Here is a 14662-nt window from a genome sequence, read left to right on the forward strand (position 1 = left end):
ACGTTTTAATTTTTTTTTTTTTGTTAAAGTATAATAATACATTTATACTTTCACCCATATAAAAATAAAATAGTTAATTTATGTAATTTCACGCATTTTATATGATGATGATGTGGTCAAACTCCACTTATCATAAAGAAATTGTCCCAAAAATTAAACACACTCCCCTCAAGAGTTAAACGCTAATAACAAACGACAAATGACAAATTCTTAGGTCTAAGCCACCATTGAACGCTCAATGCCGAAGCCAACTGAACTTCACACCAACACTGACTATGGATTTATTTTGGATTTTTATTTTAAAACAATGATGGTATGAAAAGTGTCGTTTTTCATCTGTCTTGGACAGAGAGGTGGGTTGGGCGTGACTGTCAAATCTACATATTCTCTCTCTCTCTCTCTCTCTCTCTCATAATTCAATTCAATTCAGGGACGGAGGGGTCTCTCTTCTGCAGATTCGATTCAATCGCCCATCTTTTCTACACTTCCTCGTGAATCCATCGTCTCCTTCTCTCAATCTCTGTCGTCTTTCCTCCCTCTAATGTTCTCCGATTTTGAGGTATGTGTGCTGTCTTGTACTTCAATTTACACTGATGACTCCACAACGCAATCTCTTCTTCCTTTTCTTTCTCTCCGGCTTTCATTTCTGAAAAGCAGCTTCAGTTCATGCCTTCCCTAATCCTTCACCAACCAACCAGACCGTTGCTCTTTCCAAAACCACCACCAGTTCTGTTTAATCCTTTTTTCTAATCAATGTTTGTTTAATGTTGAAGCTGCGGATTTAGTAATTTCACCTGTATTCGTTTCTTTCTTCTTCTTTTTTTAATTTGTACTGAATTCGGAAAATATCTCAAGTAGAGTTCTCCCTCCTTTTGATTTTTCTTCCTTTTTTTTTTTTTTTTCTAGTTCTTCTTAGCTGTTTTCGATTGCTTGCGTCTTTAATAAGTCATAACCACATGGAGCTGTAAATGCAAGCTTCGAGTACGGTTTCAACATTTGAATTCCCGTTTCGTCCTTGTTTTGTTGAATTTCCTATCTGCCAAATTTCAACCAAAACCTACTTTTGATTTGAAATGGGGTTTCTCTCCGCGTGATTTGTTTTCAACAATTGGGCCTCTCACTGGTTCATATGCAGCAATCTGGTCATCTGTATTTCCCTGTTTATGAATAAATATACGTGCGAGATAATGGTTTTTTGAGGTCTCGAGATTCTGCTTTTGGAACTCTGGGCTTTAAGCTTTTAGGCGGGTTTATCTGAGTCCACATTAAACCAAAAAAGGTTCCCTTTTGTGGAAAATGGGATCTTCTTTTTCACATCTCATCATACCCGAAATAATTTTAATAATGATAGTCATGAAAAATGCATCCCTCTCTGAAAAGCAGAGCCCCATGGATGTCATAATTTCTGCATCAGATGTTGTCTCTTATCTTCTGTACAAGATTGGCTTAAAACAATTTCAAAGCCGATCATGTCCTCTCTGAGTTTGTAGTTTATACTTTATACAAGCAAGCAAGTACAAAGACGGGATATGATGATGCATTTATGTCTTTAGACCATGAATTCAAATGATCTTGTGTTTCTTCTCATGACCATCTTCTTCTTGTTTTATTTGGCTCAGGACTGGTTTTGGTTCTGGTTTTGATTTTGATTTGAGATTTTCTGGCACTAAAAATGGAGGGGGACACATTCTCAGGCCTTGGCAATGGAGCTCAGTTAGATGGAAAGGTTGTTCAGACATTCCAGAAGAATTTTGTTCAAGTTCAGAACATTTTGGATCAGAATAGGCTGTTAATCAATGAGATCAATCAGAATCATGAGTCCAAAATCCCTGATAATCTCAGCAGAAATGTGGGTCTGATCAGGGAGCTCAATAACAATATCAGGAGAGTGGTTGACCTCTATTCAGATCTCTCCAGTTCCTTCAGCAAATCCATTGAAGCTTCCTCTGAAGGGGACTCAAGCGGCCTGAGATCAGATGGGAAAGCTGGCCAGAAGAGGTATCGGCCTGGGTAATCCCAACAAAAGGTCAGGCCAATTAATTCTTGTGCAGTTCCATTGCGGTTCTACAGAGAAGAAACTCACAGTGCTTGAACATGATTAGCTTTTGCAACTCTGATGTATCAGTCACCACCAGAATAGCTTTTGCAACTCTGATGTAATAGGCGGTAGTTTTAGTAAACTCAAGGTTTCGATCTAGTGAGTTTCAATTATATATCTCCATTAAGTCTCGAGTGATATAATCTTATTTATCAATCGAAAAAAAAAAGCTCTAATGTATCAATCGCCTGTGTTTTTGTTTCCCTCTCTCCACATTGCTCTTTAAGAAGATATTTTATTGTTCCAATTTCCAATATTGCAACTCTTCTGTAATTGTGCATCTAATTAAAATCAACCATGTTCATTCAATGAGTGGTTCCAGATTCATACATTCAAATACAAATACAGCTTTGGGGTTTCTGGGTTTGATTAGAATTTAGAAAGTGACTTATGAGCTGTTATTTCACTCGCTTTTTCAGTAAGTCAAAAGGGCATAATCTGAGTTGGGTCTGTGTAGATTTCTTCATCTACTTTTGCTGGGAACTCCCATTATATTCTTTCAACTTCATCCGGAGGCCATTTCTTCTAGACCTTTGCAGAGAACTAAAAAGATGAGTCCTATTTCTGTCAAGCTTGAAAAAGTCGATCACAATAAGCATAATTTAAAGGGGAAAAAAAGCTCACTCTTTTTTGGGGTGAAATTACTGCAACAAACTAGTCTTTTTTCTTGGATTTGACTGAAAATTACTTCAACAGTTGGTCTATGTGAAGAAGTGATCATACCTCAGACCTCTGAAAGATGCTCTGAGACAAATGGGAGAAAGCAGCTTTAAAGAAAATCTTTTCAGTTCCCAATCAAACACCACCACAGGAACAGAATCTCAGATAAGAGATGATGGGCCTTTGACCCTTTCTTTTTATGTTTTTGTCACTACTAACCAAGCCAATGACAATCTCTTGAATGGTACTGATGGAGAAAGGAAGAGATATTAGACAAATCAAATGAGGAATAATAAAAAGCAAAGCAAAAAGGAATAACCTGGGAAATTGAGTGGCATTTTATTTAGATTATGGATATATAATAATTAACAAATTGTGCTATATTAATTTTTTTTCTTTTTTTCATGTAATACAAATTAAAAGACAGACAGATGGAAACAGTGAGCCCCAACTAGAAGACACGGGGCCTAAAGGGGGTTAGCTGTTGATCTTGGCTGGAAGGGAACTGAACTCTATGCTTATCCTCCCTTGTGTTGTGCCTAGGTTCTTTCTTTCTTTCTTTCTTTATAGCTTCTTTTGTTTGCAATAATTGGCCTCTTGTGACCGGCTTCAACTTAATATTCTTCCCCTCTCCCATTGATTGGACAGGTCATTTTCTTGGTGGACCCATCAAAACAAAAGACCATCCTCATTTCCTCACCTTCCCATGGAGCATCCACATATTTCATTGCTTGCAACGACCTCTCTGTGGCCAGTTGTGTCTACGTTTCAATTTCACATTAAATTTGCCACATTTCATATTCATTTTCATGAAGTGCCTTAGGCTGTGTGGGAGTTTTAGAAAGGAGAGAAAAGAAGTGTTTAAAAAAGAAATAAAAGTAAATAGGAAGAATAAAAAGAGGGAGTTACATTGCTCTTGTTTGGATGTTTAATCAGAAATCGCATTTCTTTGGTTTGAAAATTAAAATGAAAATAAAAAGAGAGAAATATCCTAATTAAAAACTATAAGCATTGTCTTGCTTACCCCCCATTTGGGGGGCAAGGTTATGTTTGGGAGTTTTGGTGAGGAGGACGAATGAAGAGTTTATAAAAGAGGGGAAGGGAAGAGAGGAGTAAACTTTTCTTTGTTTGGATATGTAATGAAAAAAAGGAATGGGATTTCCTCTTCTGTCACTTTTATCCAAAAAAAATAATCTCATTTTTCTTCTTTGAGAGTTAAGGAGAGAATGAAAAGGAATACAACGGTGATAACATATTTTTTTTTCAAAAGGTTGGTATTTTCTTCCCATACAACTCAAATTGAGGGTGTAAAAATTTAGAAAAGAGAGAGGGAAGGGGGGATAGGTCCCTTCTATTACTTGACATGCTCATGGGTGTGCACTTTACATCTATGCAACATTGAGGCATGAAAGGGGCATGCCAAAGCGCTTAGTGCGAGGGTGACACGATCAACGACAAGGTGAAAATGTTGGATGCTAGGCAATACAAGACTATGTGGAGTGCAAACTGTGTGCAAATAGATAGACCAAGTGCCCGCAAGATAGTCATGTGCAGGTTGGCATGCTATCGATCGCACGCAGATTAGCATGCTAGGCTCTTGCACATACGGGGAGCAATTTGGTGTGAATAGCTCATGTGTGCGATAAGGGCAGAAATAGGTTGGGCGTGCAAGGCAATTGCAACACATGGTAGATTTGTGTCGACAATTACTGATTGTTGGCATTAGTTTTCTCTTTTCTCATTTTGCCCCTGGCAACTGGGAATGTTAACTACCAAGATTTTTGTTTATAAATCCTTGGCATTGGGGGCATTTTTATTAACATTGATAGTCAACCCTTAAAACCATTATCCTTGTATTTTAGTGTCAATAAAGGTTGGTTTTCTTGTATTTCTTGTGTTCTTTTCCCTTCAAGTTGTTGTGTGTTGTATGAATTACTAGTCGACCAAGTAGGCAAATTTAGTGTCATCACAAGCCAAAAATCCACGCCTCCAAAATAACCTTGGGGCACCTCTTATCCCCTTCCCCTCTTTTTTCTTCTTAAATATTTTTCAAATAAGAAGATTGTTTCCCCTTCTCTTTCTATTCCCTCCTTTCCCTCTTAATTAATCTAAACATAGCCTTAAGTATCAATGTTTCTGCCATATTGAAGGACCATGATTTCTTATTTAAAAAAATTAAAAATTTACATTGTTGGAGTTTTAGCCTAGTGATAAGTGATAATCTTGGTGAGTTCTAGGGTTGCAGTTGAATCGAGCTGAGCCGAGCTTTGTTAAGCTCAAGCTCAGCTCCGCAAGGTAGCTTATAGACTCAAGCTAAAGCTTGGATCAAGCCTTAAAGCTCAACTCATTTACAGGTTGATAAGCCAAGCTCAAGCTCAAACTCAACAAGAAGAGGTTGTGTGGCAGTTGCGAAAGAGAAGGAGAAAGTGTGTGGCGGTGGAAGGGAATCACTAGTATGACAGTACAGATAAAAAAAAAAAAATTATCGTATATCAAATACACGCGGCGAAATATAACATACATAGCTTAGATATTTAAACAGCATGTATATTCAACAATTGAATATATAAATAAATCTCATACCTGTTGTCCAATATAAGGATGGAGTACAAAAACAATTTATGTACTGAGACTAAATCTATCTCAAGATGTAGTGGTCCTAGTCAATCTACACCTAGTATGTGGTAAGATACTATTCTGATCATCTCTTCTCGTATTAAACATAGAGGATCTGTGTATCACCAGTGTCTGTGTCTCAAAATTATACACGTATAATTTCTATAATTTTTCAAAAAAAAAGAAGAAAAGATCAACATGTGTTTGCGAGAAAATGAGAAAGAAGAAAGAGATAGAGAAAAAGGCAAAGGCAAGGCTTCTGCCTTATTTAAACCATTTTCTCCCCCCTCCTCCTTTTTCTTCTTCTCCCCATTTGATTTTTTCTCACGTTCGCCACCCCACCATCTCAATATTTCAATTCAATCAACCAATTTTACTATGCACTATTGGCAAAAGGTGCATTATTACTATGCACTATGCACTATTGGCAATGAGGGCCAAATGTCAACTTTTGACCAATCATTTCTAGAGATATTTCTGGCACACGATGTAGATATCAAACACAACATTATATGATGTATGACTTTTTAGGTTCACTATCCACTAACAATTAGATAACACCGAAATCATTTTCGATATCGGTCAACCCCTTAACCTATCACCAAAACTTCTCCAAATCTTGACGATGTTCCAAGAGTTCCTGAATAGCGTCTAACGGCAGTTCATGATAGTATATGTGGTAATCAAGTCTCACTTCAAGTGAACCTATTACAGTTAACGATTACCATGTGTTATAATTCTTCTATCACCTAACGTCCCGACTGAGAGAAAGTCATACAGTGACAAACTCACAAATTCAGTAACTATGTGTCAAACCTCATTAATATGACTAGATGATAGCTCAGGAAACACATTTCCTGGTTTTCAATCTGCCCCGACCAATGACTGTTATATCACATCAATAGTAGATCACCTAGGACGTTCACCTCATCAAATACCGACGAGGGCGACGAATCCTATTCCCAACACCTGTTTCCATATACCAGCAATACGAAACCACATAGATGAACATTCCCACCTCCCAATTAGATGGTTCAGCTCATTAGCAAATTTCACAGACCAATACACAAAACAACTGTGACAATTCAAGTCTAAGGATCAACACACCATCGCAACTTGATGACACAACCATTATCCACCAGGACGTGTGGTCAGTCATTGGCGTCACATTAGGCTAATCGTTCCCCAACAACCACCCATAAGTCTACTAACGACATCTCATGTCATATGGTGCATGGCACACCATCCTCCCATCAGTATTCCTATATTGAATAAAATAATAACCCCTTGTGCTAGTCTATACTCGATTAATAAGAGTCCTCATCCAAAGAATCTAAGGACTAGAAACAGTTTAAGAAGTTCTGTTACTAGAGAATCTTGTCACATAATCTCAACACCTTAAGAATAATATTCTCACACAGAAATCCTAGAGACTCATTCATATAATTGATTAGAGAAAATATGAATAAAGAAAACCTTATCTTTTATAAATTTATAAAAAAAATAATTAATGCATTAAAACAACCCCGCTAGATATCATCTAAATCTAGTATAAGGGTACACAACACTAACAAGAGGGAGAAGGTTTGTTGTGGTGGCGAGTGATATCGACAAGCGATGGCCCTACAACAATTGACTTCAGAGAAAGAGAGGGTATACGGTGGTGGCGAGTGACAAGCAATAGCCCTGCAACGATCGACTTCAGAGATAAAATGGGTGTATGATGGCAACGGACGATAGTAGCTGTCAAGATAGAGCCTAGAGGCTGGATCAACAACAGCAATGGGTAGTGGCAACCAACTGTGGGTTCGTTGGTCTCTTCTTCCTTTCTTTCCTCTTTGGCTTTTCCATCCTCCATTCATCTAGGGTTTCATCCTAATTTCTAAGCAAAGTTTTTATATGATGTGTTTCTTGTTTAGTTAAAACCTAATTTGGTGAAAAATTAAGGAAACTTAACACAACCAATTCAATATTGAGAAACTTAATAATTTGGTTAACAATTAATATTTCTCAATTGTTACATTAATTAATACAAATTGCAATTTATGATATGTAAAGTATAAAAGTTTTTATTCTTTTTCATATTACCCAACAATGTTTGCAAACTTCCACATCCTTTAAATATTTAAATATTATGTTTTCATGCCACCATTATATATATAGTGTTATACATATATTGATGTAATACAACATAATTTATAATAATCTTACTCAAAATTAACAATAAATTTAATTATTATTGATTTTAGATAAAATTATTATAAATTTTATAGTGTCATGTCGGTTTATAAATTTTGTTTGTAAATATAATACTTCAAATATGCATTTAATAATATATATGATGGCTAATTTTTTTAAATTTAATATAACATTAGTCGAGTAAATTAGGTATTACTTGAGTGAGATATGTAATTTCTCGATTAAGCCTTTTTGATACTCGAGTAAAATGTAAAATATGACTTTATTAATTGAGTAAGATTTATGTTTATTCAACTAAGGAATAAATTACTTAATTAATGATATAAGTACAAAGACTTGTTATTTTGATTCAGATTTATTATTATTATGTTAAAGGATATAGTTACTCAACTAATGTATCACTTAGTCGATTAACTCTTTAGTTACTTAAGTAATATTATTCCATCATATATTCGAGTAAAATAAGTATATAATCAATTAATCTCTTGAATATTGAGATCTTACTCAATTAAAAGAATAAGTGAGTCGAATATAACACTTGTTAGTCAACTAAATATTTTCTTACTCAATTAAACAATAATTACTCTCTATTAAGTTCACACATTAATTGATTAATTTTTAAGTCACAACATATCTTATTATTAATATATTCTAAATGAGAAATTGTATTAAAGTTTTGCATTTAATTTCTCATTGTCAAAACATTCTCAAAATTAAACTTAACAAAATTTAATGATATTATTATAATAATATAAAATTTGATAATTTTATGTTAAATAATATTTTTATAAAATTATAAATAAATTTATTAATGTATTTGTAAACAACTCTATTTACAAACTTTTAATTAAGTTTGCTCACAGACCTCTAATTGAGATAGCTCACAAGTTAATGAGTCGAGTTTTATTGAGTTTAAGGTTAGCTTGTTCACAAATTGAATTTCAAAATTAAGCTCAAATTCGACTCATTTATTTTTACAAATGAATTCAAACAAATTTTTATGGAATTAAAGTTTTATGTGCTTTAGTTGCTCTACTAAAGTGGTACAATATATCTTATAATTCAAAAATTATGTATATTTGAAGTTTGCTAACAAAAAAGACAATTATTACCTGTTACACCAAGGCAATAGCGACATGTTTGACAAGAGTGGTGGGATGCTAGCAAGTATTTAACAAAAAAAAGAAAATAAAGAAAGATTAAAAAACTCATTGGAAAACACTTTAATATATAGTATAGAAATTAAAAGTGTCTCAGGGAAGATCATGTCATTAATAAAAATAAAAAAATTAATAAATTAAATTAAATTTATCTAAGTAAATTTAAATAATAGAATAAAAACTTATATATATATATATATATATTTATTACACATCATGACAACACTGGAGTGAGATTTCTGCAAGATGGGTAGCCAGGCAGAAAAGCTGAAACTGTGGTTATTTTACATAAGAATTAATTAAGTTAATTAGATGAGGTGGTTGGGTTAAGGTAATGATGAGAGACTAGAAGATGAGCAGCATCATCAGTTTGGTCCCCCAAGGCCAAATCCAAATCCAAAGCCAAAGCCAAACATAACATGTGAAGTGGGAATCTGCTTTTGTTTCTCTTTCTCTCTGTCTTTCTCTCTCTCTTTCTCTGTCTCTCACACACACACACACACAAACAGAGCTTGGAAAGAAAGCCAAATTAAATTAAATTAAACTGTGTTGAGCCTTACACCCATTCAATAATTGGATCCCTGAGAGGCACCCACATCATTAGTTGGATCCCAATTACTGTTGTTTTGACTAATATTCCACATTATTATATATATATATTTGATCAATGTCCCATTCCTCTTCCTCCTCCTCCTTGGAATAACCCCCATCACTCATCAATCTATCCATCTACTCCCAACAATGATGCCAACTAGCTAGTAAATGTAATGTGTTCATTGCCTAACCTCTTTCTACACATGTTTCAAACATTGTCGGTTGTTTTCTCTTTATTAATAATCTTCTGAGCAAAGGATAAATTAATTGACATTTTACATTAATAATCTCATCATTGCTTATTAATATATATTCAATTCTCTACCCATCCATGAGATCATTGAATAAACAATATCTATTTGTTATATACTTACTTGTGTTTAATTTAAGCTAACAGTAGAAACAATTGTTTGCTATATGTGTACAACTGCTCATCAATTAATGTACCATATTTGCTAATTAACAAAATTTGTTTGGAAGTCAATAAGGATTTAGTTTAAGTTTAATCTCCAATGGGGAAAGAGAGAGAGGGGGGGGGGGGGGTGAATTCTATTCTATACTCTCTTTTTTTATAGTACCAGTATTTGGTTTTTTTCAATCAAAAGCATTGATTGATGTCTCTATAATATATAATCACAATCCTTTTCACACCAAACACATTTAGGTCAAATTTTATTTGTAATAAGTGAAGACTCAAACTCTATAAGCGACAACTAGATGCAGTTTTTCAACATGAGTAGGTCTCTTTTGCAGTTTTAAACAACGGTATTGGCCAAAACTGTGTGTGAGAGAGAGATAAGGGGGAGGGGGATTTTGGAATTTAAGAAAATATAGTTGCCCTAAACTAGTGGAGGGGTCACAAGTTGATTTGTAAAGTAATGATATTTATTGTAATTTTTTATAAGCCAGAAGTAGTTTGTTTTTAGAGTTTTGTTATAGTCTTACAGAGAGACTTATAAGTCAGAAGTAGCTGCCACCTCCATCTTCCTCAAGTAACCTTATCTCGCCTTGTCTCTCATTGATCACCACTACAACAGATGAGGAGGACGCAATGGCAAGTGCTAGAGTTTGTTAGAAGTGATGACCATGGGAAAGGGAGAAAGGAGAAGGGAGGTTTGAAAGAAGAAAGTAAATTTGTATTTGGGTATAGGACTTTTTTGTCTTTTTGACCTCTAACCTTTTTTGTGAGGTTATCGGCAAAGTAGCATTAATCTTGTTTTTAAATCAACTCGTAAGGGGTACAAGGTTAGTCTTTTTCTTTTTATTTGGTTATTTCACCCTTGTTAAATATTTGTTGCTTGATGAAATGAAACTCGAATATATGATTAGAGGAGTGATCCTTATTATGCACATGTATATTAAAAATAAAAAATTTAAATGAAGATTCTTTGAATATACTTGATAGTTACTGTATAGTTTTTGACCTTTTTCCAAAGTAAATTTTAAATAAAATAAAACTTTATATACTTGTAAATATGATGTTCATAAATTAATTACAATCAAAATTTATAAATTTAAATCTTCTTATCACAAAGTTTTTTAGAAAAAAGTACATTATATAAAAGGGTATTTTTAGAATTATCATACCTTGACAAACTTCGAAAACCCGTTGTCAATTTGTTCCCAATATCTGCTAGAGATTATTGTGGGCCGAAGCCCAATGGACCTAACTACTACAAATACTGCTTTTCAGGAGCCCGACAAAGCTCCAGGATACCACTACGGTCTCCAGTGAAGCCCAATGGACCTAACTACTACAAAAACTCCTTTTAACAAAGCTCCAGGATACCATTACGGTCTCCAGTTTTGTTATTTATACATTTTCAAACCCTAACCCTAGCTTTCCCTGCAGACCGTCGATATACATATAAACACAAAAACCCTAGGCGGCAATCCTAGGCTGCCTAAACCCAAAATCTGATTGGTGCTCGCAAGGCACGCAGCAGAGCCATTCCGATCCAATCTCGTCCCCTGCGCTTCTCTTCTTTGTTCTTGCGAAATGGCGACTCAGATGAGCAAAAAGCGAAAGGTCTGTTCTTCCTCACACTACATATGCATTTTTAGTTTCTAGTTGTAACCGTGGCGTTGCTTGGTTGCAGTTTGTGGCTGATGGAGTATTCTTTGCGGAGCTAAACGAGGTGTTGACCAGAGAGCTAGCTGAAGATGGTTACTCTGGAGTCGAAGTTAGGGTTACTCCGATGCGCACCGAGATCATCATTAGAGCCACCCGCACTCAGAACGTTCTCGGTGATTGATTGATTCCTTCTCATCTTTTTGTTCTTGTTTCTGTTGATAATTCATAGGTCTTCTGGTTGGAGTTTCTGAATTGTTATGGCGGTTGGTTGGAATTTAGGCGAGAAGGGGAGGAGGATCAGAGAGCTGACGTCGGTTGTACAGAAGCGCTTTAAGTTTCCGGAAGGCAGTGTGGAGTTGTATGCAGAGAAGGTCAACAACAGGGGACTTTGCGCTATTGCTCAAGCTGAGTCCCTTCGCTACAAGCTCCTTGGCGGCCTTGCCGTTCGGAGGTTTGCACGTCAATTTTATATCAGTATTATCGGTTGTTATTTTTATGTCTCTAATTGCTATGTGTTATTCATGATCTATGCAGACAAAGTTTCATAAAAAATGGTTCTTTTACATTTACATTTCTGGCTGTGTAACTCTTCCTTGATGGATTTCAGATGTCTTGTCTGCATAGAGGAAGTAAACTGTAAATGTACAGGAATTACTGCATAGTTGATCAGTTTACAAGAGTTATTTTGCTATATCTTGTGAACTTGATACCAGATTACAATGTCATCCACATAGCAGATCGGTACCAACATTGTGCTCAAGGATGACATCATCAATTATGTTGCGTCATGTCACTATCCTCGTGGGATGTATTGGTTTCTATACACTAAGCTTAGGGAGGGCACATGTAGACACTATTTGGATTTATTGTCTTCTTCACGTTTGTACTGAATTTTATCTGGCTCCCCATTTGAATCATATTGCTTTCAGCATTTTTCTGTCATCTATAAAGCAAATAGGTTGTTTCTGTGCCATGTTTGTGTCGGAAGATGACTAAATCATCCATGCTTCTCCAAGTCAGTTTTGTTACTGAACGTATACTGCTTACATTCTAGTGAGCTTGGAGTTGCTACATAACTATTTTTACAGATTTTTATATGTAAATTATATTATTATTTTTACAAAGAGTTACAAAGTGTTTGGGAAAGAGTTGCCATTGCTCAAGGATGACACCATCAATTACGCATTTTTTCCATGTCATTGTTCTCATTAAATATTGGATTTTAAACAGTAAGCTAGCACATGTAGATACTATATAGGATTATTGCCTCTTTTATCCTGTTTATATTAGATTTTATCTGGTTTCTGAACCATTTGAATCATAATATGTTAACATTCTTCTGTCATCTATAAAGCAAATAGGTTGTTTCTGTACCATGTTTGTGTCGGAAGATGACTATATAAGCCATGCTTCTCCATGCCATTATTATTATTGAATGTGTCCTGTTCACATTCATGTGGGCTTGGAGTTGCAACATAACTATTTCTCCAGATTCTTATATGTAAATAGCGTTATCATCTTTATGAAGAATTATATCTCGTATGGAAATCTCTTTTCCAGTGTTTTGAAAATGAATTACTATTGCCTGCTATGTCATTTCCCAATTAATGAAAAAACGATGAAACATCATTTTGTTAGTAACTGGTTTTTACATGATACAGAAACGAAGGACAAATTTGTTGTTTGTCCTGGTGAAGTTTTTAGATGGGTTATGGATTCATCTCATTTCAAGGGAATATGTGGTTATCTTTATAGGACTACCAGATGTACTGTATTTTAAAATGTCCTTTTGTCTTAACATACGACACATTTGTTGAAGGACTCCTGATTGTAATGCCTCTTGTGTGAAACTCTAGATCGGTCTTACCATTCTTGGAAAATGTTGTCTTTTTAATTCAAATAAAATGGAAATTGTTGTATGTTATTCTATCGATTTGCCTTGGATGGTCTCAGCCATTTTCATATTGGATGTTTTTACACCCTGAAAATTTTGGTTTTTGTCCTTTTGATTGTTTGCTGGCACTGCTTCTCCTTGGACACAGGGAGAGTTGCATTTAGTTTTCATCTACATTGATTATTTGCCAATTAATTTGAGTTCTGCTTCTTGCTATTTGAAGATTTAAACCTGTTATATTTGTGGCATAAATGCTTCAAATTCAACAACTGACTTGTTTTTTCCCCCTTAGGGCCTGCTATGGTGTTTTGAGATTTGTTATGGAGAGTGGGGCAAAAGGATGCGAGGTATTTTCCCGGATAAAGCCCTTTGCCTACACGGGCATCCTGTTAAGTCTGAAACTAATTGGCTAATTTGACAGGTGATTGTTAGCGGTAAACTCAGGGCACAGCGTGCCAAATCCATGAAATTCAAGGATGGGTACATGATCTCATCTGGTCAGCCAGTTAATGAATACATTGATTCAGCAATTCGACATGTTCTCCTAAGACAGGTTTGTGTTTGTTGCGCAACAATAATCAATTGACCTACCAATTTACGTGTTATATATATATGTGTGTGTGATTCTACAACTGTTACTTTCATTAAAAAGTTGGGCTGAAGATGTGCTTTTCACCAAGCAGGGGGTGCTTGGTATCAAGGTTAAGATCATGCTTGATTGGGATCCGAAGGGAAAGCAGGGCCCGACAACACCACTCCCAGATGTTGTGACAATCCATACTCCTAAAGAGGATGAGGAGTACTCCAGGCCAGCATTGATTCCTCCTACCGAGCTTGAGGCCCCTGTGTTATAAATACAATCATTTAGTGACAAATGTTATTCCAATCAGTTCAGTTATCTGGTAATCCCCTTGAAATGTTATACATTTGTTTTGGATATAAGTTTTATAAAGATTTGAGGTTGTTCGATGCAGCAATAGGAGGGTAACTTTGCCGGTGCTGCGATGGTTTCAAGTAAAGCTTGATATCACATTTTGCCTCCGTTGTTTTATGACGTGTTATTCGCGCTTTCTAGCTGTCGTTGTATTCGAAGACAACAATGCGGAGAGGGTTACAGGTTACAGGCTTACGCTCACCGGCTGCTTGACACTATAGGAGACTAGCAATTCTTATGTCTATCAAAACTCCATTTGGACTTGTTAGGAACTGATAACAAAACCTTAGGGTTTTACAACTTTCAATCTCACACTATTGATGGACAAAATAGAAAGCAAAGCATTTATACACAGAACTAATCGAAAATAATAACAGAAACGAAAATGAAAACAGGCACAAGAGTTTTTACCGTGGTTTATCTCAAAATGAGA

The 14662-nt window shown here is 35.4% G+C and overlaps 2 protein-coding genes across 2 annotated transcripts; both read left to right on the plus strand.

The window, feature by feature from the left end:
* The first annotated feature begins 329 nt into the window (after positions 1-329).
* On the plus strand, positions 330-2299 carry LOC127805863 (protein ELF4-LIKE 4-like). The gene is made up of 2 exons (XM_052342675.1): positions 330-559; positions 1620-2299. The coding sequence occupies exon 2, from the start codon at positions 1673-1675 to the stop codon at positions 2012-2014; it is 342 nt and encodes a 113-aa protein (XP_052198635.1). The 5' UTR covers positions 330-559; positions 1620-1672; the 3' UTR covers positions 2015-2299.
* An 8849-nt stretch (positions 2300-11148) lies between these two features.
* Positions 11149-14346, plus strand: LOC127806935 (40S ribosomal protein S3-3-like). Its single transcript, XM_052344555.1, has 6 exons — positions 11149-11356; positions 11427-11574; positions 11681-11852; positions 13588-13642; positions 13717-13848; positions 13979-14346. The coding sequence occupies exons 1-6, from the start codon at positions 11327-11329 to the stop codon at positions 14147-14149; spliced, it is 708 nt and encodes a 235-aa protein (XP_052200515.1). The 5' UTR covers positions 11149-11326; the 3' UTR covers positions 14150-14346.
* The last annotated feature ends 316 nt before the right edge of the window (positions 14347-14662 follow it).

The sequence above is a fragment of the Diospyros lotus genome, chromosome 7 (assembly GCF_014633365.1).
Source record: "Diospyros lotus cultivar Yz01 chromosome 7, ASM1463336v1, whole genome shotgun sequence".
Taxonomy (NCBI): Eukaryota; Viridiplantae; Streptophyta; class Magnoliopsida; order Ericales; family Ebenaceae; genus Diospyros; species Diospyros lotus.